A 27359-nucleotide genomic window follows, 5' to 3' on the forward strand; every position below is an offset into this window, starting at 1 on the left:
CCCATGTCAGGTTGGCTAAGGGATGGGGTCTCTTCTTTCCTATTCAGAATTCAAATTCAGTAGACTGAAATGAGGAGGAGAGACAGTGGCATAAGACATGTTGGAGAAGAAGCATGAAAGTTAACCCAATTACCCGATTGGCATGTTATGATCAAGTTTACGTACAGCATGGAAACCCCAATTATTTATAGATCGTAGTTTCCATCTAGTAATGGTATACGGATTGAGGATTTGTGACAGAGCGAAAACGTGTACAAGGCCCACCAAACCAACCCGATTTGACACGTCTTGTCTGTAGAGCGGGTATCAAAATGTCAAGCTGGTTTTAAGGGGCCGCCCCACTGGCCCATGGGTCTCTATTATTCAATTATTTTGACTTTTCAACGCAGTGGCCCATGGGTCTTTATAAATGGTTCAAATTCAAGTAAATCATGTTATGTTTTATTCGGATTGAAATCCACTTAGGGAAATCATGATTCAATATGCTATCAAATCTTTAAAAACATCAACCGAAACTGACACTATGATTTATAACAATTATACCCTACCTCCATTAAGGCTATGTTTGGTTTGAAGGAAAAAGTAAGGAGAGGAAGAGAAAGGTAGGAAACTTTTACATAGGTTTTCTTGCCTTTTTTTTTTTTTCTTTTTTCTACTTTTCCCTTCAAACCAAACAGAAACTAAGGTCTAAGTTGTCTGTACAAAATAGATAAAACCATGCCTTTATTCATTTAAATCTCCTACGTCTTAATCTTCATCAGCTACGAATATTAATGTGGTCAAGAATGGTTTTATTTGTTTAGATCTTATTAAGGTTAAGTTTGGGATTGCTTGTTCGAATAAATTCTTATTTTGGGTCAGGATGACACCAATATATCTAAATTTTATGCTTATTTTTAAGTGCTTATTTCCTTTTTAGCCTGTCTTGGCCCACCACTTCATTTTGGAAATAATTATACTATCCCTGTTTGAAGTAAGTGCTTTTTCACCAAATACCCATAAACGTTTATTAGAATTAACACTTATTTTTCAAATAAACACTCCCAAACTCCACCTAATATTAGAACAGTTATATACCCTACGTTTTGTACAAGTTTCTCCTGATTTACTCGTCTAGCATTCCCTACCTTATTTGAACCACTGATTCAAGAGATTTTAAGAATGGGCATTTCCAGGGCATTAATCTAAATGTAGACAAAAAGTGTCTTTATATAAGCAAAACATCTGCATCATCCAGCATTGATCAAAAAAAAAATTGTCAGAAAGCAGAAAAGCATTTTTGTGCTAGCTAATCTATAATTGATCTCACTATACCTTTTACTTCTTCGGTGTTCAATAAGTCATTCTTGTGCTAATAGGCTATAATTTTTGCACAAAAAATATCCTTTAAAGCTGTGTTTTATATTTCAAAAAAATGCACTCTCAAAATGACCTTTTTAGGCTCTGTATTTTTCATTTGATCATTTACTTAGATAAGTAACTTACCTATCTAAGTATCCCAGGTAAGCTCATTTATCAATGTTTTTGTTTACCAGATAAATAAAATAATGATCATTTTAGACAATTTTGTCCGGAAAAAGTGATATATAGGATAATTAATTTTATTTGAAAAATAGGAATCAAAATTCCATTGACCAATTTCCTTTTAAAATCCAGAAAATAAATGAAATCTTAATGTGTTTGGATGAAAAGAAAATTTGAGGGGCCATTCCTGGTTGCCGCCCCTTAAAACAGGAGATATGCTATAAAACAAGGCATGTGTAAAATCCAATACTCAGAACATGATGAGTGGGGGGCCAAAATTTCCGAAATTTGACAACCTTGAGGCATGCAATGAGGAGGACGAGGACCCCACTGTATTAACTAAATTTGGAAGTATTTCAATTATCAAGAAGACAAGCAATGTTAGGCTGTTTGGCACCAGCTTTATAGCCAGCGTACGTCTACTAGTCTAACCTCTTCAGGCTTCATAATATAAATATAAACAAATAGGGAAAATGCATATCTCTTCTCATTCACTCGTTCTTATTTCTTATATTTCCTCTTTGAGAGGCGATATATACTCTTTTATTTAGGTAAATTACAAAGACTATGGGGTCAGTGACAAAGTCCTCTTATACTTTTTTTTTTTTTTTTTGCATCAATGACCTCTTAAACCTTAGCCATTAGATAAAGACCCCATTGGCTGTTAAGTTAGATGACGGAAAGCGTTAACTTATCAAAATGCCCCACTAAACTTTTTTTATTTTCTTTTTCTTACCCTTTTTTCTCTTAAAACCTATTTAACCTGGGAAATGGATATCTGGTCTTGCAGAGTCAGAACGGGCCGTTCGTTCCTCTGTTGGTGGACAAAAATGGCTACAAACTACCGGATGCTCCTCTAAATATTCATTCCTCGTCTCTGTTTTTTTTTTTTTTTTCTTTTTTTCTTCTTTGCTTTCTGTCTTTCTTGTTCTTCCATCTCCCTTTGCCTGGCTTCTTCATGTCTTCCAATCTCAACTAACTTTCGTTCTTCCTGCATCCTCTTCTTTTCCTCATAAAGCCTCCTTGTTTTCTCCTCTCTCAACCTGTCTGCATATCTCCTTTTTTCCTCCTCTTTCCACAATCTTCTCTTTTCTGCAGCTTTTCTCCTTGATGCCTCTTCAACCAATTGCTTTATCCCCTTCTCTCTATGTTTCTCAAAACTTGACAACTCAATCATCTTTTTTGTCTTTCAATGTTCTTCACCCAGTCTAGAGCTAGCTTCCTGTTTGACCCGGTCCACATTGGCAACTGTCTTTGTCTGCTTAATTATGATTTTACCTCTGTTGGTGGACGTATCACAATGGATGGCTTCTAAGGTTCCACCTGGATATCTTCATTTTTCATCTTGTTGGAAATTTTTATCTTACTTATTTTGAGGGTACCATATATTTTGAGGGTAGTGTCAGGTATCCTGAAATTTCAATTGCAATACTCAAGTACCTTATGAACTCTCAAAAATAGACACTTGGATCCATCTGTTAGTATTCTGTCAGTTAAAAATTGTATAATGTCAAAAATATCCTTCTTGTGTATTTTTTAGATCATTCTACGGAGTAAAATGATCTCAGAAATATCATACCAGAAAATTTGAATATGTTATTTGCTATCCATGTGAGAATGTCATCATGGGGAGACGTTTGGTTACCTGAGAATGATCTCAGAAATACATGATAAGGGTATTTTTTGTATTATGTAATTTTCAACTGACAGAATACTAACAGATGGACCTATTTGTCTATTTTTGAAAGTTCAGTACACCCAAGTGTTGCAATTGAAAGTTCAGGATACCTATCTGTCACTACCCCGAAAGTATAGGGTACTTATCTATAACTTACCCCTTTTTATGTTGAAAAGTCACTAGTCCTTTTTTTCCAATGAAAAGTCACTAGTCAATACCATACCACCCACCCTACGGCAGGGATTAGACCATTCTCACTCCATTCCTTGGCCTGTTGGCAATTGCTGAAATTGGGTTTGGTGCTCATACTATTCTCACAGTTTGTTTCAGTCGTGTATTGAGAACATCTTCCCATGAATAAAAAATATAATAGTATGAAGATATTTCCAATGCACGGCTAAAAAGGAATGTGAGCACAATTTTGTATGAACGAATTTGTCTTGGCACTTGCTACCCTTCGGATACTCAAGTAATAGGTAGGGCTAGGTCACTGCTTGGTTTGAGCACAACCATCAATGAGAGAGATACCAACTAAGCTATGCTGAGTACTGCCTCCACCAAGTGGGATTGGCTGAGTGCCATGGGTGATGGAACTACTGACTACAAGGTTTTTAAAATCGGATCAGACAGGGAATCATTTTGGGGTCCGGTTCCCTGGTTGAACGATCTGACCATCCACTCTGAACAGACAAACTATTCTAACAAAAAAACAAAAAAAAAGGCCAAAAACTGTTGTTTAGGTCGATGATTTGACTATTCAGGTCAATGATTCACTAACTAAATCAATGATTTTTTGCTAAAACACAGTTTTGGAGTGAAACAAAACCAATCAGATGACCAATTCCTGCTTTTTCCGGTCCGACTATCCAGTCCGATCTGGTTTAACCAAGTTCAGATTATCATATATATATGAAGATTTATCATTTATCCATGTTTGGGCTCAAAATTAAACCATTAAATCATGTCTACCATAAACCAGTCTAGTTTAACCGAGTCCAGATTATCGCTGTACTTAATGGCTGTGTTAGGTCTGTTTAACCAATAATAATGTCCCATGTAAGTTATTAAGGTTTTGTTTCCCACAACCATCTGATTCGAATAAAATCCATATCATAATCACATTAACGATTAAAATATTATATTATTAATAAAATAAATTAAAGATAATTTTTATGTTGTATTTCATGAATAAAGTGAATTGATAATTATTTACATGAAACTTGAATTAGTAAAAACACAAATTCAAACAAATTTTATTGGTAAATCAGATACAGGCGGATCCATATTTGATTCATTTATGAACAGATTTATCTCGACAATTGGATACTGTATGCAGCCCTAACAGCCAACAACACCTACACAACCTCGTTGGGGAGGGCTTTCATGCAGCAGCTTCTAGCTCTCCAGGAGCTGAGAAACCCAAAACACCTTGAAAGCTGTGTTTGTTAAAAATCCGGGCCACAAAATCCACTTTCCAGTGAAACTCTCATACTCTCATGCAGTTTCTTTCAAGTGGTCTGATCAACACAGTTCAACAACTAACGCAGAAGCCCTCCTAAATGGGCTCTAAATAAAACCTAAAACGGTAATATATACATGGTTTGGTTCCTCTCAAATCTCACCAAAGTTGATGGAGCTATCAAAATAGACATAGGATTAGCTAAACGCAAAAGCTGCTTAGCAGGCTGTGGAATTAATGGCATCCCCACACCAGTCATAAAACATACGATGCACAACCTGGGTCCATGTATTTTATGACTAGCACAGGGCTTTATCATTGGTTACACAGCCTTAATGCTGTAATTCAAATTTATCAAAATAATTCATTCAAAATTATATATACATACTAAAATACAGCAGTCTAGAAATTTTTTTCTTTTTTTTTTTTATTCCTAATTCATAGGATAAAGGTCACTTTTTAGGGTTGATCGTTTCCTGCTAGGGCCGGCATTGCCCTGCGCGGCCCGGCCAAAAAAATTCTAGGTCCGGGTAAAAGTTTTTCTCTAAGCCTGGTCTGGACCGATCCCTAAAAATTTGGGCGCAAGCAGCCTAGATAGCCCTGAAGTTCAATAAATATATTATAACGGTTATATATTTTGTATAGTTTAAACTAAATATAAACTTATACTCAAATTTTAAACTTCTAACAATATATTATTAATTAATGAGGGCAAGCCCAGACTCAAATATATATATTGAGGTATGAGTGATCTTGAACTGGGCTTTGCACCGATAAGGGTTGTAGACTGGGCCTGGGCCTACACAGGCCCGAGCCTGTATCTTTTATGCAAATATACAAATAAAATTTATAATATATTAAATGGCATATAATATCTAAATAAAATTTATCTTATACATTATATAATATAAAATATTATATATGCTATATTCAAGGTTCTAAATATCGATACAGGCCAATATGCCGGTAGTGTGTACTGGCCTGTGTCGGTGCTTTTTTTATGTTTTATTTTTTTTTAAATTGGTTCAAAGGGGTCAATTTAAATTCCGTCTACCCTCCAAATCATGGTCTGACCCGATACAACCCTTGTAGGGGCATATCAAGAAGTCATCGACACGATACATATCAGTCGATACGGGCTGATACGTGTCAATACTTTGATCCTTGGTCATATTAAAACATTTGTATATACAATATGACAGAAAATAATATATTATGTATATAATATTTATAAAATGCATATAATTAAATATAGATAGGCCAGGCCGGGTTTGAAATATTAGGCCCAGGCCCAGCCCTAAATTTTGCAGGAAAAGGCATGGGCCAGGTGGGGTCGGGCGGGAAATATTCTTACTAATTGCCACTCAATGTATCCGGACCAACCCGACCCGGTCCATGATCATCCCAGGTGGGCGTATGGGTCTCCTCTTCAAAAGAGGAAGAGGGCGGGAGCGCAGAAAAGAGAACAAAGTGGGCAACCAGTCCAACCAAATGAACCGTAAATCGTTTTAGAATTAATACAGCAACTGAACTCTCTTTCTCTAATCTCGTCTCTGAATTTAGAAGATTTGAAGAAGTAAACCAGGAATTCAAAGAAGCAAGACGAATTTGAGAAAACCCAGATTCAAGAATCCAAAGAAACCTTCCAAGAAGATGACTCAGAAAAGAACAATATGGTCTGATGAACTCCGGCTCATCAGTTCCCCTTCCCAAGCACTGACCGAGTTTCTGTTTCTCGAAGACAAAGAATCGCGAATTGGCAGTTTTTCTCCCAAAACCTTTAACAACTCACAGCTCTCCGCATGGACGCGCGATTCATCGGGTATCTGCCCACCGTGGAGCATTGCTTCATCTATAGCCCTTTTCCCCGATTCACCATCACCAATATGCAGCTCGAGTTCTCTTTCCCCAGACCTCTTCTACTCTCAGGTCTCGACGGACTTCTCCACTCCAATAAACCAGGTGCCCGGTCGATTAAACTCTCTATAATCTCAGATTATTTTCTCGTTCAGTTTGGATTAATGGGTAGGTTTTCTTTTTATGATTAGTTGAATCGTAATGTAAGATACCTAAGTTCATCTATATCTGTTTCCCTTCCTCCTTCTAAAGTCTGTTTGTGGCTTTCTTTTCTCTCTGAATTCTCTACTCAGAGTTTCTACACCTTCTCCATTGATGATAATAAATCGGCTTCCGGTATCGAGATAGACGAAGAGATGGAGCATGCGAATACTTTCTGCTCTTGTAATCACAACTTGCAGAGCGATTATTCTGAAGGTTCTTCCTCTTGCTTCGATCTCTGGCTTCTTTTTCTGCATCTTCTGATCTTGACACTTGACTCTTCAAAGAATACTGCTTCCTAAATGGTTAATGTTCTATGAATTTACTGATTAGATGGGGAAGATGCTAAACCAGATAACAGTCCCAAGAGCATCAGCCCCTCTAGCGGATATGTCGATGCAAGCATGGATCCTGCACTTCTCAACATGAAACTGCTGATCATTAATGAAAAACAAACCGAAGAAATGAGCTACACAGAGTCATGCAGACGCAGACCCGGGGACTCTGATACCAAAACCCCGATTGGTGGACACTATAGCTTGATCATCCTGCCGAAACCTCACCATACCTTCTCTGATGAAATACAGAAGAAGGAACTTAAGGTTAACGCATGGAAAGAAGCGAAACAGCAGAAGCTCATGGAAAGGTAGAGACCCAACCTGCATTTCTTGATGAATTTTTAGATTTTATATACAGAATGTCTGTACCTCTGGTAATAGTTAGGTGACAAAAGGAACGGATTACGCCAAGTAGAATCAGACCTGCAGAAAGAAAGAAAGAAAGAAACCCAACCTGCATTTCATCAGGACGTCCAGTTAGATCTTCTTATATGATTCTGACTCATATGAGCAGGCTAAGAAGAAAAGAGGCTGCCATCAATTCATGGGAGTTGAAGCAGACCGACAAGGCGATGAACAAGGTGCAGAAACTCGAGGTATGGAACTACGAATTACTGTCTCCCAGCCAACATGAAATTAGTAAATTACCTCCAATTTCTGGGTCGAACAACTGAGCAAAAACTACAAGAGACCAGACCCCTGTTTCGATTGACACTGGTAGCCTGAACAATATGAGTAGAAATGATCAGTTGGTCAATGTGGATCAGAGCAGAACTGAACATTAAGTATTGACTATTGCAGAACAAGCTGCAGAAGGAAAGGGAAAAATCACTGAAGCAGATGCAGAAGAAAGTTACAATTACCCGAGGGAAAGCTGAGAAAACTAAGGCAAGGGAGAGGCGTTTGATGGCCAAAAAAGTATCAAAAGTCTCTAAATTTGCAGACAGGATCCGAAGAATATGGCTTAAGCTATTCAGCATCTGATAGCCTGTTTGTATACCAATTACCAAAATATAACTACACAAAGCAATGCAATTAAAGCAAAACAAATACACAATGAATGCATTTCCACTGCCATCTCCTCAGTCACCATAGTTTGAATACCCAACCTCTTCATTTACTGAATCAAATTTGTTCCCAGAGGAGCTGACACTCTTTGGCACGAAATTCCTACTAGTTATTGCTTTAGTTAGCAATGTAAAGCGAAGCTGGGTCTTTTGGATTCGAAGAACGCTTGACAAATGTTTGAAAAGAAAAAAGCAAAACTAGCTTTAGTTTGGGAAAATCATTTTTAGATTTGCTTTTCCTTTCATTTGTTTTCTTTGTAAATTGTAACCTAAGACAACTTAAAGAAGAAAATTATACCTGGAACCAACCAATGCAAAATTTGAATTTTTAATTACAGTAGCAACCCAGCTAAAAATTAAAAACTAACCCTAGAAGCAATACATTTGCAAAACACGCACACACACACAGATTTAAACTAACCCGGATCGAATTCCAATTATGATTAAATGTATAACATTCGCTGCCCCATTTAATGAACCGATCCACCAGATATGTTAGAATGAACATTTTTGCCACCTGTCCACACGACCCGAAACATGTACGAACAATAATTCTTTTTTAAAACTGAGAACAGGAGAGTCAAAGTGGGAAACGTACAGCGTTTTTAGGTGGTGTTTGAAAGTGGTCATCTCGTGGATGGCCCGTTTTAGTCCATGCAATGGGATAATGTTCAGTTGGTTGTGGATGAAACTGGTTCACAACATATTGTGTTGTCTCCATCTACAGCCCAAAATCTCAGCCACATATATCTCGTGGATATGACCATCCACAACATTCTACACTCTGTTTTGATACAATCCATTATACATCTCTTCTACATTTGTTTTTTCTTTATAATTTTTAAATTTAAAAAAAATATATTTTTATAAATATTAATTTTTTTATATTTTATCCATAAAATAATAATTTTTAATGTTATTTATAACACAAACCCAACGGTCTCTTTTTTCATTTAGTTAAAGATTAAACTTTTTATGTTTTATCAATAAAATAATAATTTTTACTTTTATAATTATCTTACTATCTTTTTTATTAAAATAAATATTTATTAGTTAATATTAATTTATCAATACCTTTTTCAATTTATTTATCATATAAAATCAAAAAGTGATGTAAATCAACCCACAATCCCACACCATGCCTACAAAATGTCACTGTGCATGATGTGGACTCTTCCAAGGTAAGATGTGGATTAATCCACACCCACCAAGTTGACACCATTCATCTCCTTTGAACTACCAAGGGGCCGTTCGATAACAGCAAAAGTAGCTAAAATGATTATGTTTAAGATATTAATGACGTTTCAGCTCCATAATGGCTGCAGCAGAAAAAGGATTAAGAATTTTTCTGATCGATAGATTATTAATAACCAAACATTTGACCAATCAACAACCCCCACCATAGTGAATTTTGATAGATACCACAGGATTGATTACCAATTTACCACTTCATTCTCTTACTACACGACTAGACCGATTAGAAAACGTTCAAAAAGTTCAATTTCTACAAAGGGATTACAAAACCTGCGGACCGTCGTCTGCACCTTGTAAGATTCTAATGGAACAACCAACACATCTTCGACGCAAAGTGTGTTGATTGCGGCATCAGTAAGATATTTGAGGAATGAAAATGGATAGTAAGATTTCATGCAACTCAATGACAGAAATCCAAGTGTTTCATCTATGTTTATACCAAAATAAAATGTTTCAACTTTCAACTATGGTGCAGCTCCAAAACTGGAGTCTTCAACTTATCAACAACCATAATTATCACGACATCCCCATTCGTCCAACCTCCATCGAAGAACCAGTCATCTGCCGCTGCAAATGTGAACATATCTAAACAAGCCTTTGGACAAAAATGAGACTATACAAATAAAGGACACTCCCCTCTAGAAGGGTTACTAATTTACAATTGTCTACGTTCCAAGTGCGCCCATGATGCACCACCATGCGCTTGTTTTCGGTTTGTGAATTGTGTCAAAACCTAATCTAAGACTCAATGTGCATTGTCAGAAATCCCACCAGAAACCATAGCATCATCCAAAGGTTTGGGACCCCCGCATGATCTTGCGACTGATTCAAACAGTTTCTCTATCTCTGGCGCACACCTTGTGAATGACCTATTCCAAAAGTTATACCTAGGATTCTGCAGAAATGCAAGCAGGCCAATTAAACCACGAAGAACATGAGAAGCGGTCTAGAGCTTAGGAATGAAGAGGTCTTTTAATTACCTTGATGAGCTCAATGAATGTTATTAGCAAGCCCCAGGGATGGGGTCGATTGACAATCAGGCGTTCCAACAACACTCTTGTTATTTGCTCCTGGATGATTTCCTGTGCAAAATAGAATAGGAGAAAAAAGATTACCAGAATTTTTATTGAATAGCATCTGTCTAAAATGCACACTTTGAAAAACATAAGCCAAAAGAGGTCAATCCTAAGTTCCTAGGACAAAAGAACTGGAGAATCTTAAGATATAGCATGCGAAGGCAATCTAAAAGATGTTTCCACTTTGCATGTATGAGTATGTAGTTCTTTGCTCCATTTTTTTTTATAATCTCTCTCTCTCTCTCTTACTTTGTAAGTCCTTTTTCTCAGGGTAAGACATGGGGGATGTTGAGCTCACCTGATTTGTTTCAGCAAACAAATAAAGAAGGACAAATGAGAAGTAATGAGTATGATTATTTGGGTAGCGCAGCTGGTTAGCAACTGCATTGAGGAAGAGGTAACGCCCTTCAGTATCCAAATCCGCTATCAGAGTTTGGAATATATCCATGGCAGCACCAACCAAGAAAATATCCATGGAAGCACCCTGAGCCATTGGTGGTGCATGCGGCGATGGGGTTTTGGCCTGAAGTTGCTGGATAGCCTGCAATTAGTTGGTAAGATATCATAAGATAGGAAGAAAAAAAAAAAAGAAACACCAATTACAGTAGGGTTCACCAATATGTGTGACAAAACAATGCGTATTTTGATTCGTGTACAATCCTTTAAGATGAGACAAGACTGACAAGTAATCAAAGCCAGTTAAAGCCAGTACAGCATCACTTCGTATAAATATAATGAACAAAAAAAAAGCCAGGTATGTGTATGCCAACAAGTCAAGATCCCACCTATGCAAAGCAATTTTATGCAAGGGTATCAACCAACTGGTTTGTAAAAGATTAGTACATACACGAGGCAAAGGCGAATTCCATATTTCAGAGAGAGAGAGAGATGAAAATAGGGAGTGATCACAAGAAAAGAAACAAATTGGCTAAGGGAAAGGACGCATGGCACATTGTCTTGATTTTGTTATCAAAAAAAAATTTATGGATGATATCGATAGAAAAAATTTTGAGAAAGTAATTAGCGAAGTTCAGAGGGAATTAGGAATTTCTCCTATTTTACAGGGAAAGGAGGCTAAACAAGTCGGTAGCAGCCAAGCCTCAGAAATCTAAAAAACGACTCTCTTTAAAACCACCGCCCCTATCATCTAAATGGTCCACTCCATTGTGAACACACATTGAATATGAGAGTATATTGGAGATTTAGTATTTATTATATAGCAGAAAGTACTTTTACAAGTCATTTTTATCTCTACAGCTGCATTAAAAATAGAATTTTTTTCAAAGGAGGCGGCTTAAAAGGTACTTTATTTACAAGTTGAATTTTTTTTTCTGGTCCTTTTTTTTCTTGAGAGAAGGTAAAGCTTTAAGATTGTATTAATTAAAAGAACCAATGTATCAAGTACAACAAGGGACTTGACATTGGGAATTTTCCATCGTTGAAAACCATGAATATCAATTTTCGTCATTAACAGAGGGAGATTGATTTATCAACAGAGGGAAAAAAACACCTGCATTCCGACATATAGTACAAGGGAGTTGATCAAAGGTACATTGTACCGAGTCCCAGCCTGTGCTGCCTCCCCTTGAGAAAGCAGCAGTCTCTGCTTCAGCTCTGCCAAAAAAGAAGAGCCTTGCTGCCTTGTCTGCAGGGAATACCGGAGACAGAATTACAAAAAAAATAGAATCACATAAATTGCTAGGTGGGAAATCCAAAGATAAAGACAAACGATACTGCAAAGAATAAATATAGGAACCCCCCCCCCAAAAAAAAAAATCATTTTTCTAAATACATTATATAATAGAGAGATTAACTCCCTCCCTTGTCAGATTCAAACTTTTCCCAGCTCCCACCTATCCTTCTGTGTTCCAATTCTCCCCTCTTCTCCACTCTCTACCCAAAAAAAAAAAAATGTGTGAAACCCAGCACCCCCTCTCTAAAGTTCTGTCACACCCCCCTCTACAACTATTGATAAAGAGATTTTGTCCCAAGCCAGATAAAATAGCAAAGAAAACAACTCCAATACCTTGAGATACTCGTCTATGTCGCCCTTCATTAGCTTTCCTTTCAGAGCAGTATCAACCTCAGATAAGATTCGTGGTGATTGGCTGATCTCTGCTAGCAGATCAATCTGAACATGGGAAATAGAAAAAGGCATCAAATTAGTTCATTCTGGGGTTAGTGTGCATTCAAGTTCAGGAAAGTAGATGAAAAGAACCTATGATGAAGTATATACCTTTAGGTTGGGAGTGGAGGGATCAGGCAACCTCATATTCCGTGGAAATGCACTCAAAATAACATTCCTCATCTGGATGCAACTGGGAGGAATGACATCACAGAAGCTGAAATGATAATCACAAAGAAACTCAGGGAAATCATGCAGAAGAACCAGTAGAACCCTCAGAGTGCCTTTGTACAGAAAGTGAACCTGTAAAGATAAATACAAAAAGAGTCACAACACCATCAATTCTTTTGAAATAGATCATTCGCAAACCATAAAAAATCACAAAAGAAAACAGTAGCAAACCGGCTCTCCCAGTTCAGCATTGCGCAAGTATGGCTCCAAGAATTTAAACAGGTCTACCAGCAAGCGTTGAACAAAAGGCCATCCTTTCTGAAGGTTGAGAGTAAGCAATTTTGGCATGTAGCTCCTGTGACTTACAAGCTCAAGCCATGCAAAGCTGAAAGCAATTAATCAAGTTATTAACCACTCAAAGCAGAAGGGGAAAGAAAAAAAACAATAAATAAACAAAGAAGGTTAATATCAAAAAAAAAAAAAAAACAAAGAAGGTTTACAACAGACACATACACAAAAATATCTAACGAAAAGAACAGTGGTCAGTAAAGCTCTAACAGTTTTACCAGAAACCAACTGAAAGATTTTTAGTACTGAAGACAAAAAATATAAATCACCTAGCTTCCCAAGAATGAGAAACCATAACAAACCTTTCAAAGAAAGGCCAGTGTTATTAAAGTGACTAGTCAATAAACCATAACAAACCTTTTGTACAATCAGCAATGTGCCAGTATGGAACCCTGTAGGAATGCATGTCCTTCCACCAACAAGCTGAAACAGAGATTCCCTTAGGCAGTCTCCTTCTAGATCTGATCCTAATCAGATATCTCTCAAGTACTCGAAAGACTACTCACTGTCCAAGAGGACAGTGTTGTTTATCAAAGTAACCTGACACCTATTAAATTTGGTGCTTGTTCATTGCCTTTTTTATCAATAACCAACCAAATTATTAATAGAATTTTAATAATCAAGTTTCCAAAGATAAAAAGCCTTTATCTCCCCATTCAAACTTCCATTGTGCCTTTTCATTGCTATTAGCAAATAACCTAGGGTTCCTTGATTTTTTATCATAGGTTCATCATGATGCAGCAGCAGCAGCAGTGGCCTGACTTAGGTCACTTGACTCCTTTATGGAAACCTCAAAAGCAAAGGAAAATTTGTGGCAAAAAAAAGTAAAACCAATGAGATGCCTATCAAAGCAAAAGTAAAACAAGGACTTGAATCATTACAACTAATTAAGGGGAGGAAAGCGGGCATTTTTGGATTATTCCATAACAGTAGAATACCACGAACTATCCCAACCAATAGATGATCTCCAAAAGCCATCAACTCAAGAGAGAAGTGTTCCAATCCTTAGGCCTCCCAAGTCCTAGGCCCCTACTACTTGACAAGAGATTGGACTATGTGCATTAGAGAGCATGTTCCTACTTTCTTAGGGGAAAATCTTCTTTCCAAGTAACCAGTTTTCTCATGAATCTGTCTAGGAAGGGTCCAAAACTACTGATGGCCCAAGATTTCTCCAAACAGAAATTTCATGTAGCCATCATCATCCCTCTTCCCACCCAACCAAGAAAACAGACAAATCCCAGATCCCAGATTTTAAGCCCAAGATGGATGTCTAGTCAAATAAGGACGCCCACCAAAAGGATGAGGAGAGCAAAAGAGGGAACAAGAGCGACCCTGCCTTGTTCAAGGCCCTTGAATAACACAACCAGGAAATAAAAAAGGGCAGACCCATACAAGGACGGAAAAGTGGATATAGCTAACAAACCCTCAAATCCATATTCAATCCAATTATAAATGGATCAAAATCAGATCACTTTTCACAGGATCAAATTAGAATTTAAATTCAGATAAATAGGTACTTTCAGACAAGTCACAAGCTAATATGAACAAAGGAAATGATAGAGCACTTCCCAAACCACTGATTGGAGTTATTGCAATCCTGAGATCAATTTGAGGTAAATATACACGTACCCATAACCCCCTTTTTAGCAGATCATCTCAGGTCAAAGGGAATATTAATTGGTTTATTCCACTACACTGGAAATACTGGAAGAATTCTAATTTAAAAAACAAAGAGTAACACTAGGAAAAAGTGTTAATCTTACCAACTAGAGTAATGATCCAGTGATGCAGAACCTCTTGTAAATGGATGAAGTGTCCATGTTGGACATGAGTCAAATACTGACATGCCATGGGTTCCTGAGGGGCACTTCTACAAGATTTTCCTTTCTCTCAGTGCTTATTTGAATATGTGAATATCTATGTACACAATGAATGCTACTCTCTATAGAAAGGTAGAATTTAAATAAAAAAATATATATGAGCTATTGTAATAGTTTACACTTTCTTATGGATGTGTCCACAAGTCCTTGTTCTTTGGTCTTGCTGTCAGACTTCTGGGCATGTGCCAGATTGTGATTTCCATGTGCATGTCCATGCAGCATTTAGTAATACATAAATTGACAGAGTAAATACTGAAATATATATATATATGCACAAAAACACAATACTCTAAAAAATTGCCAAAGGATGTGCTAGGACCCTAGAAAAACATTCCACCACACCCACACACAATTCTCCAAACTACATCCAGGTTGTATATGTTCTTCAATTTCAAAAAAAAAAAAACTCCCTCTTCTGCTTTAAATTATGAAGCATCTAAATATTCTAAGACAAATAGTTGCATATCATTTTCTTTTAAATAACAACTCTTACAAATGCAGTTAGTCCGCCATATGACCATATGCCAATCTTTCAGTGTATATTAAAGACCATTTCAACCGGTACTTTGATCCAGATATGCTCAATCATAATACCATTTAAAGATGAAAACATGAGATTATTCCAAGCAGTACCAGACTATTGGTAAAAGTAAAGTTTAGACACCACAATCTGCATGAGCTTCTTGCAATTGCCAAAATCAGAAACAAATGATAGCTCTGTAAGGCATGCAACAGAATAACAGATCACATCTGAAGCAGTTCTAACTATATCCAGACCCAGATCCAAAATGTTTATGCCATGACACATAGATCAACTGAATATAGGGGTGCAAGTCAGGTACCCAAGTTGAATAAGTGCATCTTTGAGCCCAGGTTATTGGGCTGGAGAAAGCACGGGTGCAAACAAATTTTGCCAAATTCTTAACCCAAGCCCACCCAAGCTACACCCCTAGCAGGATAAAATACCAGAATCCATATACAACCCAGTTTAATAACCCAACCCAGACCAACCCTTTTAATCAGACTGGATTATTATAGATTTACTTAATTCTCCTCAAATATAACGCAAAGTCTATAACTTTGATTAGTATTGCATTAACATGCCTAAATCCATATCCTAATTATTTCATGCAAATAATGAGCATATTAGGATACAAGTGAGCCAAATGCCCAAACCCATATCCAACTCGGATCTGGTTAAGATCGACAGAAGCAAACCCATATCTGGACAATTTTGGATTTTGAGCATTTTGCCAAGCCAAACCCATTGAATATGAACATGGCAGCAGAGCAGTTATTGAGTCAACCTGCTCCATTGAATGCCCTGACTGTGAGCCACAATGTCTGCCTTGAAATGATAAGATAACAAACCAATCTTCACTTCAATGTATTTGCACAAATAACCCCATGTTCATCTTTTGTCATATTGTGATATATAAAAGCTAACTGCAGTCGCAGATTGTAGCAACCTGAATTCCTCACTATCACAGGATACAGGTATAAATGCTAACCTGAAACCAGGAACTTTAAGAGGCTGCAATGCATGAAAAGCATTTGCAAATGCAGTCAACACCTGCAGATACCATCTTATGTCAGTCTATGCATACAAATAATAATTAAGGGAAAAAAGAAATCCATACCTGGAAGTTGGAACCATCTAGCAAAGGGTCTGGAGAACCAAGATCCAAGAGCCAGTTAATGAACAATCTAAAATACGGCCTTGGATTAAGTGATGCCTTCTTCTCCTCCGCATCTTTTTGGATGACTCTAACAGTCACAGCCAGGATCTGCCAAAAATAACACTTATGCAGCAATAAAGTACTGCTTCAAGATACTCAAGGGGAAAAAGGAAATAAAGGTCACTCAGGATTCAAACCTTGGGCAGTAGTAGTAGTTTGCTTGATCCCTGGTCCACCGCACAGTACTAACCACCAATTACAAAAAGGAAAAAGGTAAAGCTTCAATAACAGTGAGAACCACACAGAGGAAGAAAATTCCATAGAATCAGATGCAGAGTAAAATGTCCTTACCTTGAAGATTAAAACTACAAGTTTTGCATACATATCAATAGCAATAAAAGATAAATGTTGGAGTTGTTGAGGTGATTGCAGTGACTCAGATGAGAGGCAATGTGCCACAGAAAGTTCCTGAAAAAGAAAACACCTTGTAAGATTGTTACTGATGTTGACTTTATTTTCTATTGGAAACGTGGCTACAAAGAGGGAATGGCCAATCAAATTGGATTCTTGTTATCAGCCCTAAAAAAAAATTGTTTGGTAGGCTTTCTTAGAATATTAATAAAATTATTACCAATGAAAAAATTCCTTTCTTTAGATGGGTAAAAACTGATTCCATTAATACTACAGAATTACTTAATTAGCAGAAGTTTTGCAATAAAAAATATCATACTTACTATAACTAGGATACCCTATAATGTCAAGCATAAGAAATACATATTGTACAAAGTGTAGAAAATTACTGTAAGGATGCGGAAAAAGCGATCTGACATATCATCTGCCTTAAGCAATCCATTCTGTTGTAGCTGTGAAATATAATGGGTATAAGCAGCATCATTTGTACCAGGAAGTTCACAAATACGGTACCATTCAGCAAAGAGCACAGAAACCTGGAATATAATCAACAGAAAAAGAAAAGCATTAGAGAAGGCTGAAGAATACATCCAACAGGTAAATAATTCTCATCTAGTGGAAATTTCGACATGAATACATGCACACATTTATATTGGACTATTTTACATGTTCAAGGGAGTAAATTCCTAAAATGATAAAAACTTATTTTATGTCCAATATCAAATTCAGAAAAAATAAGATTGCTTTGAAGACAACAATTAACCATTCCATCATTCGTATGTGTCTGAATATATGACATTCATTGAACAGGAATCAAGTTATACATACCTGTTCACGAAAACCAGCAGGATCCGCTGCAGATTCAGCATTGTTATAGTCTTCCCTACCAGACATAGAACGACCAGAAGGTACCTGTTGAAACAGAAACACAGCTAAAATGTACCTAAGAAGAATCTTAGAGGTGCACCCAATAAATTTATATTCTATCAGTCGTCAACAAGAAACTGAAATCTCTATTGACCTTTTTGTCCCTAGATTGCCTGGCCTTATCATCTTTGCCAACAGCTAGACCAGACAGAGCAGCAGAATTAGAAGCAGGGTTCCTGGCAATCTCAACCAACTGTTGCAAAGATTCAGGTGATCCAGGTCTCATTGCGAGCTGAAACTTGAAACCATTTATCAAATAGTGATATAAAATGATAAAGAAGGGAAAACATTAAATTACAAGAAAACAATAGAGTCAGACCTTTGCCAAAGCATCAATAAGATTGTGGAGTTCTGACACACTGACGCCTGATTCCTGAACCACTAACGTTTGGAGAAGAGAAATGGAAAACTCTGTTGCAGCCTCTGTACATGAAATGCAATTATTAGATATCAAATACTTCCAAAACTAATGTGGTAAAGCAAAATTTCTTTACGCACTATTTCTTCCCCCATCAATAAGCTTGGCCATGTGGACATTGTACTCTGCAAGGTTTAGCAGTTCACTGCGGATTAAGCCAACTGTTATTTCTTTGTTAAACTTCCGCTCCTCATCTGAGTAAATAACCTGGAGAGAATGATTTAAACTCAATAAATATATATTGGAGAAGAGAATATCTGTAAAGCTCCATCGTTTGATCCCACTCTCAGTTTTGTAACACATGGAACTTCAGAGACGGCATTTGACAATTTTGGTAGGTTTTGCCTATGAGATCACCAAAAAAGTTGGCCAACCAAAGTGACGACCATATCAGTCATTGTGGACATTCTGAAAGGAAAATGCTCTGTTATTCCCTAATTGCACCAGAATTAAAGGACGATGAAACTAGCCAGCGAATTGTTTTTTTGTGATGCCAAAGCTGAATAAGCAGTTTACTGAAAAGTGAGATTATTTTTGTTAAAAGCAGTTTACTGAAAAGTGAGATTATCTTTGAAGGTCAATCTTGCTAAAAATGAGATTATGGCAGTAGGAGAAGTGGAAAATTTGGGAACCCTGGGCATTGTGGAAAATTTGAAGAGGGGTAGGACTATGTGGAGATTCCTAAGGGCTGCAGTGTGCTGGTCATTGTGGGAAGAGATCTAGAGACCAAGTTGCCCCAATGGTCCAAAGTGGCCCTAGGCAGAGCTCTAGAGACCAAGTTGACCCATGGTTTTCCCAAGTTAGGTTGAAGAGGAACCTATTCAATTTCGTGCTCAAAGGGGTTTTCCTGGAGGTTAGCAGTGGAATCTCCTTCAATTCACAATCTTCTACAAACTCATTAAATCTTGTCATATTTGTTGTGATTGACTGATGGGGATTATTTGTTTCATCTGAAAATCTTACTACATTAAAGTCCCCTCCCACACACCATGGGCCATCCCATAAGCCTTTTATTAAAAACAACTCCTCCCACATTTCATTCCTCTCTCCGTGGGAGTTGGGACCATACACATTAGTTACTACCCACATGAATCCATCTTCTACATTCCTAAATTTAATAGATACAGAGAATCTTTCCACCTCGAACCTTTTTTTCTTTTTATTTTCCTTCAATTTTTTTCATTTTTCCTACAATATTTCTTTATCTCCTCCTTCCCCCCATTAAAATCACCCCCTTTCAATTCCATGCCACTCATCTGCCTCGGCCCTACCCCTTCGCCCTCCTTGTCTCCTTCAACCCCAACCTCCTTCCTAGCCCAATCCTCTCCCAAATTTCCTTCCACATAGCCCTCTCTAATTCTGCATTCCTCATAATCCGAACAAATCCACCCAAATTCTTTCTCCACCTCCCTACCTTTTCTAACAACACAAACTGTCGGTTCTTTACTTCCCTCTCTAGGACCTTCCTTTCCACCCTCTAACTTGTCACCACCCCCTTCTTGAAAGGATGTTGGGGTATCTACAAAAGGCTCAACACACAAGTTAGTATCATAAACCAAAAGGACACACATACCTGGCTGAAGAGTAGACAAGGTAGCACAACAAGGGCCTTTGGGAGGGGACAAAACAGCTGAGGCCTAGGAGTTCCCACTAGTTGGACAAGGCAGAGAAGTGGTTTAGGTTAAATTGGAAACCCTTTCTAATCTTATCAAGAGCTGACCTTGCATCTGCATCTCCATTCTCGATCTACTTTCACATAACCTAGGAGAGTCTTGTCTCTCTGAGCCAATCCCCGTACAGAACTGCTCTCTTTGATCAGCTCCCTCGATTATGGAAGGTGCAGCTTGCACAGCATTTGTATCCGACGCTTCAGCCTTTCTACCTGTGTCAACCTCACCTCCACCAAAAGTATTTACCTCTAGAAAGAGAATTTTTGTATTGAGGTTGTTATCCTCCAAAAAACCCCTTTGTCTTGTAGACCAACACTACCCAGACTATCTATGCCCTCCATATCAATACCTTCACTAGATTCCACGTTTGACCAGTCCCCCTCTTCTAAAACCGTCAGGTCCTTCTGCTTTACACACCTCGGATTTCGTCTACCAAGCGAGATCTTCGATTATTTCTTGACTGGAGTCCATTGTAGCGAGCAACTACCAGTCGAAGGGCGAGAGGACGACGATGATAGACAAACTGTCTTGTCTAGCATAGCTCCCCCCTAATCGAACACGTGAGTTTTTAGTTGCTCATGTGACTCCTTTAAGATTCTTCCCAGCAAGCTTTCATGGGCCCCTTGCTTATTACCAAGCCCAAAAGAGAAAATGGGCTTTTGCTTATTACTTGGCCCAGTTTTAATGACTTGCGGCTCCACGTGACTTTTAATAGAGTCACGCAAGTTTAGCCTATTGCCCAGTTTGGTTTCATGGGCCCCTTGTTTAAAAGTGCCATATTGGCACCAGCTACAACCTGTGCAAAAGTCCGACCACCCTCCAGACTGTTTTCTTCTTCTGCACGCATAAGACCTGTGTCAACCTCACCTCCACCAAAAGTATTTACCTCTAGAAAGAGAATTTTTGTATTGAGGTTGTTATCCTCCAAAAAACCCCTTTGTCTTGTAGACCAACACTACCCAGACTATCTATGCCCTCCATATCAATACCTTCACTAGATTCCACGTTTGACCAGTCCCCCTCTTCTAAAACCGTCAGGTCCTTCTGCTTTACACACCTCGGATTTCGTCTACCAAGCGAGATCTTCGATTATTTCTTGACTGGAGTCCATTGTAGCGAGCAACTACCAGTCGAAGGGCGAGAGGACGACGATGATAGACAAACTGTCTTGTCTAGCATAGCTCCCCCCTAATCGAACACGTGAGTTTTTAGTTGCTCATGTGACTCCTTTAAGATTCTTCCCAGCAAGCTTTCATGGGCCCCTTGCTTATTACCAAGCCCAAAAGAGAAAATGGGCTTTTGCTTATTACTTGGCCCAGTTTTAATGACTTGCGGCTCCACGTGACTTTTAATAGAGTCACGCAAGTTTAGCCTATTGCCCAGTTTGGTTTCATGGGCCCCTTGTTTAAAAGTGCCATATTGGCACCAGCTACAACCTGTGCAAAAGTCCGACCACCCTCCAGACTGTTTTCTTCTTCTGCACGCATAAGACCTTCCCCATGAATACTACCTTTCTGTTTCTCCAACATTTGTTTTTCCATTTTAGTGAAAGTGTTATTTTTGTTGGAACCATTCAATCCTTTTTTGCCATGCAATTCTTCTTCTTCAACCTTTTCATCTCCCTCCCTACAAGCCTCTTTCCAGAGCACAGCTTCAATGGATGAAGCCAGCCAAATTGAGTACTGCTCTTCAACTCGCACCTCTATCTTCCAAGGTATCTCCTCAGGTTTTACTCCATTTAGTAAAATGGAAGCTGAGTAGAGGTCTCCCCAGAAAAAACCTCCTAGTTATCCTCCACACGTCAGAGCAATGACTTCAGCAGTTTCTTGCTTCCACAAGTGAAAAGGTAGGCCCAAGAGTCGCACCAGCACCCCATCTTCAACAAAGAAATCTTTGGAGTTTGACCCTGGACACCATCTTGATATTGTGAAATAGCCTCAGCTTCTACTCTATTCTCAAGCAAGTCCAGCAGTGCCTTGTCTTTCTCGAAGAGGGTTAAGATAAACGTACTCTTCAACTTCAAGCTTGCTGTTAACAAATCTGCAACTTTCCTCCAACCTACAATCCAAGCTGATGCTTTAACTTTCAGTTTACTTTCCCAATCTTCTCTCTCTAGATTTGCTCCCATTCTGTGTTTACCAGCTCCAGCTGTCACTATAAGAGCCTCTTGCTTATTATTGCTCTCCTGGCTGGTAGAACTGTTTATCTTCATTTTTTCTGTTAAGTTTCCTTCTCTTCTAGCACCCAACCACTGCAGCAGTTCACATAATACCCCATGAACTTCCTTCCAGCCCTGACTGTTATTGCTCTCCTGTCTCAGCCATGTTCTCAGGCCCAATTGGGGTAGGTGACTCAGGGCTGAGATCTCTGCGGTCTTGGAAGGTGTCCAAAGGACAAAGGAAATGAACATTAAGAGGCTTGTAATTGAAGGGGATCCGGAAGTGGTAGTAGAGTGGCTGAAAGAAGACAAGGCTGGGTTATGAAACTACAGCAATGAAAGGAAAATATTCAGGTGGTTGGTTAAGGAAACGGAAATAAAGTACAGTTGGGTGAAGAGATCTGCTAACTCGGTTGCTGACAGGTTAGCCGAGCAAGGGGTGATTAGGGAATCTACATTTTAGGCTCAGTTGTAATGCTGGTTTTTACCACTTTGGGGGCTCTAGCCTCTGCTGGGAGAGTCAAGAAAGTTTATCTCCCCTTCTTTGTAATTAATTTTCTGTTTGATTAATGAAAGTTTTCTTATTGATGAAAAAAAAAGAAGTGGAAAATTTGGGGACCAAATTCATTTCAAAAAGCAATTAGGCCCCAGTGGTGGAGAAGGTGAACAGAAAACTGGCAACATAGAAGGAAAGGTATTTGTCAAAAGGTGGTAATTTGGGCTGTTTCAATGCTATAGACCTCCAATTATGTATGCCTGTTTCAGTTAGGATCCATTTTGAAAGCTGGAAGATTGGAGGTTTGACCATGGGCAGCAATTCCTCTGGCTGTAATTTGGGTTGTTTAGGATAAAAGGATCAGAAGGGTCTTTGACTAAAAAGAAAATCAAGAAGAGGAGTTGGAAAATCAGATCTTTGGAAGTTTAAGAGCTTCGTTGAGCGTCAAACCGCACTTCAAGGATGTGACTGCCTCTCTTCTTTTTTGAATGTTGTCTCCTTTGGGGGCTCTTACTAGTGTTTCAATGTACAGAATCTTTTGGGAGCTCTTACTAGCGTCAATCTGCACTTCAAGGATACTTTATTTTTACTATTTTTAATACAAGTTTATCTTACCTTTTCAAAAAATATAGAAAAGAACCTTGACATAAATAGGAAAGCTTTTACATTTCTTCTACTGTCTATCAAAAGGTAGTGAAAAAAAAGGGAAAAGAAATGACAGTGAGAAGAAGCACCGTTTCCCATAAAAAAAAATGAGAGTGAGAAGAAGGAAAACTCTCCCCCGTGTCTCCTCAAAAGTTCTAACCTTAGATATTGATCAAAAAGAAAAAGAAGAATTAAACACAGAGACTTCATAATTCATTAATCCCTTGATATGCTTGTTATATTAAAAAAAATTTACAAAGAACACGAGGGTGGGCCTTGGCACAATGCTGTGTAGCTATTTTGACCTGATGACCAGGGTTCAAATCTTGGAAACAGCCTCTCCGTATGTACAGGGTTAAGGCTGTGTATATCTGTCTGTCCCCAGACCCCGCATTGGTGGGAGCCACATACACTGGGCCACCCTTTTTAAATTTACACAGAACATCTTGACAAACAATAACCATAAAAACCATAATTCTAGACCACAATACCAAGTCCTGGTAACATATACCATCAGCTAACAATACTCCCATTATAATCATAAGCAGGCCTAAATCATACACACTGATGGAGCATGTGGTGAAACATGTAATATCAACTAACAATAGTTAAGAACTTGGAAACCATGAGTAAATTATATTCCTTATTCTCTAATAAATGAAAGAACAGCATTTTAATTAGGAGCACAGATAAACAAGGACATACCCAACTTGTGAGCTCCTTGACAACAAGCTTGCAAACATCTCGAATAGCAGCCAGAATAGCAAGATGAGCACCAACATGTACACTATTGGATGCGTTCTCATATAAACTCTTAAAAACCTGTAACATTATTGTAGATTTAATGCAGGAACAAAAATAGGACTAAGATAAAGCATTCTTAGAGGGATGATGCTACACCTTCTGGGCCACAGCCAATGCAGCCTCATCTCGACTAATGCACCTGAGTATAATTTCAGGAACCTCAGCAATAACACCCTGAAAAAACATCAGTATATAATCAAATAACATTTAGGACATACCGTGCAGGTATATCAGCAATGCCATAAACTAAAAGATCTATAGAAGTGAAGGATGCAAAGATATTTGGATCAAAGTAATGTCATACCCAGGTGGATGGTAACAGTTATAAGTTTGATCAGTTCGACCGGATGAGTTGAAATACCAGGAAATAATTTACAAGGGAGAAGAAAGTACCTGAATTTCTGCATCCCTGGCATCTTTAGCTACAAAAGCCTCCAGCTGAAATAACAAAAAATATATCAGGAAATCATGTTCTCAGGGACAAAAAGGAAGAAACACATGAAATAGAAAACACGAAATCATTAGGAAGAAGCACAAAAGCCTCTGTTGGATGTGAGTGTGAGATATGCATATGAACACATGCGACAGGGTAATCAGATGGAGATCCAGGATGGCTTGAAGAACATTGCCTCATGAATACAAGGGTTTGAACTGTACATATTTGTATTTGTACCTTTCCCCAACTGAGCCTTAAGGAATGGGTGATGTGGCAAGATCTGCCCCCACAAAGCTCAGACAAATCAGGAGTGAATACCACTACAGAAGCTTGATGGGTTTGATGGGATTCTATTGGAGAAGCTTCACAAACCTTGCCTTGGGAAACTTGGTAAGAGCAGGGACAAAAACTGTCAGTTTCTATGGAATGGATGGAGGAGAGAACTTGAGGATCTTGAAGGCTAAGTTCTCAGGTCAAAGAGGCAATAGTGTTTCTGGTGCCAGTTTGAACCGCTCATTTAAATACTACACTGGACCCCATTCATATTTGTTTCAAGATCTGGCAATTTGATATCTAGAAAGTGAATTGATATGGGGTCCTAACATGTGAAGATGATTGTATCGTTCTTTATTTTTCCTACCATAGGCACATGAGTTAAATGTGAATCTCTTTTGTGGTAATAGCTACCTTTAGCTTTTTTTTTTTCTTTTCTGGGATACCCCAAGGGTTTACATCCTTTTTATACCAGTTATTGATACAAAGCTTTTCTGGCTGATCACATCAATAGGGAAAGGTGGACAGTATGACACAACCATATTAAGAAAAGCTGTACATCAAATCCCAACTAAAACAGAATAGAAGCGAATTTAATTAAAATTGAGAAAGCTACCATTCATGCATAAAGCAGCAATCAGGCGCTAACAAACACACATAACAGGACAAGTTATAGGTGAAAACTTTTCTACCTTCTGTGCCACAAGCAGGTACTTTTCTAAAGCATCTCCTGTGGACAATAACGGTTCTGACATGCCACCTCCTAGGCGCTCTGCGGCAGAAATTGTAGGTGATGGTTGTGTAGTGGCTCCAGAATCCTTTAAGCCAAATCAAAAATAAGCATCAAAAATAAAGAACAAGGATCACCAACAGAATCAAAAGTTAAAACATAATAAATCTATCAGACCTTCACAGAAGGTGAGGGTTCCACAGAAAGCAATTCGGGGGCTCCAGCACTTGGAGGAAAAGAAGCAACCGTAGAATTGATTTCAGAAGTGTGCTGCATAACACCATCAGTTGCCCCAATATGAGGTGAGGAAGCACTGCAAATTTGTTGAAGACAGGAGAGAATTAAAAGTAGATTAGTAACTGAAATCCTTGTAGATTTCATTAAGAAAATCAATAGAAATACATAATAAAAAAACACCTCAGTAATTGTGTTGAAGCAGCGTCCATCTCCTCAGAAATAATATCCATGGGCTGTCCCACAGCACTGAATCCTTGGCCCCCTTGCACAGACGAATAGATCCCTGAACTGAGCTGCCCTGAAATTGAACTATAAGCACGAGAGAGACCAGAGCTAATTGAACCACCAGATGACACAGGTGAACCAGCAGCAATGGTGCTTGAACTCTGGCTTGGTTGATTTTGCCAAGGAAACCGAACAAAATCCTAAATACACAAAGGGAAAGGTTTTAAAAATATGAAGTAATTAAACGGTACAAAGGCATTTAAATCACCACCAAGTTACAAGCAAAGTGAAAAGATCTGATACCTCATACACTCGCTGTTGGGAATGGGACAACCGCCCAGGTTTGGGGCGGAGAGCCTCTGGAACCACACCCATAGGACCTTGTGTATAAGTACTCGCATCAAAATAAGTTGGACCAACACCTTCTCTGTGCTTCCTTCTTAAAGAAAGTTGCTGAGCTATTTCTCCATCAATGCTTTGTAGTGCCTGCCACAAACCAGAGAAACAAGGAGACCATCATTAAATAAATAGGGTTACAAAACTTAATACAACTATTGCTTGATTAATCATCCATCAAATACAAAAAAAAAAAAAACAATTTGAAGTCCACAGTAAGGTCCACCATCCACCTACAAGTACATGAACACAGATTTTATAATCAAAATTGTCATTGTCTACATTCAGAAAAGAAGTTTTATGCCATTCAACTATTTCATTATAAATGAACACTTCCTTTTGTTTTTTCTTTTTTTTTCAAGGGGATGTTTAATCATTTTGTTTCCGTTAAACTATGCACAAGAACTTCACATTTAATTCCTAGAATTACCAAGTTGCCTTAGCAGCACACAGTTAAAAACACATTGTACCTAAGAATGCCTCTCAGCAATAGGTGCAAGCATTTATGTCAGATTGAAGTATAAGTAGCAGCAGAACCAGTAGTAGTAGTAGAAGCCAAAGAAGAAGGGAACTGGAAAGTAAATGAAAGAACAGACTTACCTTCTCTGTTGCAGCCTGTTCGATTACTGCACAACCCAGGTCAAGGTTATCATTTGTAACAAGTTGCACAGCTTGTTCAAGAAGTTCACTTGCAATACTTAAGGCCTGTAGCAAATTCCTCAGGTGACTTGAAATCGAACCACGAAGAGGTTCCTAGCAAAACCATCAGCATTTCTCTTAAGCACAAATACTGAATCAAAAATCATTGCATAGAAAACTCATAAAATCGAGAGAGGAAATCTTCGAATCCTGAACATGTCGGCATTTCGCCTCACA

General features: G+C 38.2%; 2 protein-coding genes and 1 long non-coding RNA gene across 4 annotated transcripts in view; 1 reads left to right on the forward strand and 2 right to left on the reverse strand.

The window, feature by feature from the left end:
• Positions 1–6147: 6147 nt before the first annotated feature.
• LOC148848241 (uncharacterized) lies at positions 6148–8050 on the reverse strand. The gene is made up of 4 exons (XR_016101201.1): positions 7921–8050; positions 7706–7779; positions 7427–7511; positions 6148–7292 (listed from the first exon to the last, which is right to left on the reverse strand). It is a non-coding gene; the product is annotated as an uncharacterized LOC148848241 (long non-coding RNA).
• Positions 6315–8134, forward strand: LOC148848242 (uncharacterized). The gene is made up of 5 exons (XM_088951779.1): positions 6315–6623; positions 6812–6935; positions 7053–7365; positions 7572–7653; positions 7859–8134. Exons 1-5 carry the CDS (start codon positions 6315–6317, stop codon positions 8039–8041), a joined length of 1011 nt encoding a protein of 336 aa, XP_088807905.1. The 3' UTR covers positions 8042–8134.
• Positions 8135–9782: 1648 nt separating this feature from the next.
• The window catches only part of LOC148848243 (transcription regulator), a 56015-nt gene continuing 38438 nt past the window's right edge, over positions 9783–27359 (reverse strand). For both annotated transcript variants that reach the window (XM_088950209.1, XM_088950208.1), the window contains exons 28-51: positions 27084–27236; positions 26391–26573; positions 26043–26287; positions 25803–25938; positions 25588–25713; positions 24580–24624; positions 24283–24360; positions 24088–24204; positions 18494–18620; positions 18315–18418; positions 18090–18227; positions 17897–17980; positions 17458–17604; positions 17009–17125; positions 16855–16902; positions 16619–16765; positions 16490–16551; positions 12982–13135; positions 12691–12882; positions 12481–12585; positions 11965–12099; positions 10753–10995; positions 10359–10460; positions 9783–10273 (exon numbers count right to left, since the gene is read on the reverse strand). In XM_088950209.1, the coding sequence (XP_088806335.1) occupies positions 10124–10273; positions 10359–10460; positions 10753–10995; positions 11965–12099; positions 12481–12585; positions 12691–12882; positions 12982–13135; positions 16490–16551; positions 16619–16765; positions 16855–16902; positions 17009–17125; positions 17458–17604; positions 17897–17980; positions 18090–18227; positions 18315–18418; positions 18494–18620; positions 24088–24204; positions 24283–24360; positions 24580–24624; positions 25588–25713; positions 25803–25938; positions 26043–26287; positions 26391–26573; positions 27084–27236 (3138 nt within the window). In that variant the 3' untranslated portion in view covers positions 9783–10123. The remainder of the gene's footprint in view (positions 10274–10358; positions 10461–10752; positions 10996–11964; positions 12100–12480; positions 12586–12690; positions 12883–12981; positions 13136–16489; positions 16552–16618; positions 16766–16854; positions 16903–17008; positions 17126–17457; positions 17605–17896; positions 17981–18089; positions 18228–18314; positions 18419–18493; positions 18621–24087; positions 24205–24282; positions 24361–24579; positions 24625–25587; positions 25714–25802; positions 25939–26042; positions 26288–26390; positions 26574–27083; positions 27237–27359) is intronic.

Source organism: Nelumbo lutea, chromosome 6 (assembly GCF_056320005.1).
Source record: "Nelumbo lutea isolate HS-2025 chromosome 6, American lotus-T2T, whole genome shotgun sequence".
Taxonomy (NCBI): Eukaryota; Viridiplantae; Streptophyta; class Magnoliopsida; order Proteales; family Nelumbonaceae; genus Nelumbo; species Nelumbo lutea.

Coding starts and splice junctions, on each gene's coding strand:
- LOC148848242 (XM_088951779.1), top strand. CDS start 6,315: ATGACTCAGAAAAGAACAATATGGTCTGATGAACTCCGGCTCATCAGT. Junction 6,936..7,052: donor GCAGAGCGATTATTCTGAAG/GTTCTTCCTCTT, acceptor TTTACTGATTAG/ATGGGGAAGATGCTAAACCA. Junction 7,366..7,571: donor CAGCAGAAGCTCATGGAAAG/GTAGAGACCCAA, acceptor TCATATGAGCAG/GCTAAGAAGAAAAGAGGCTG.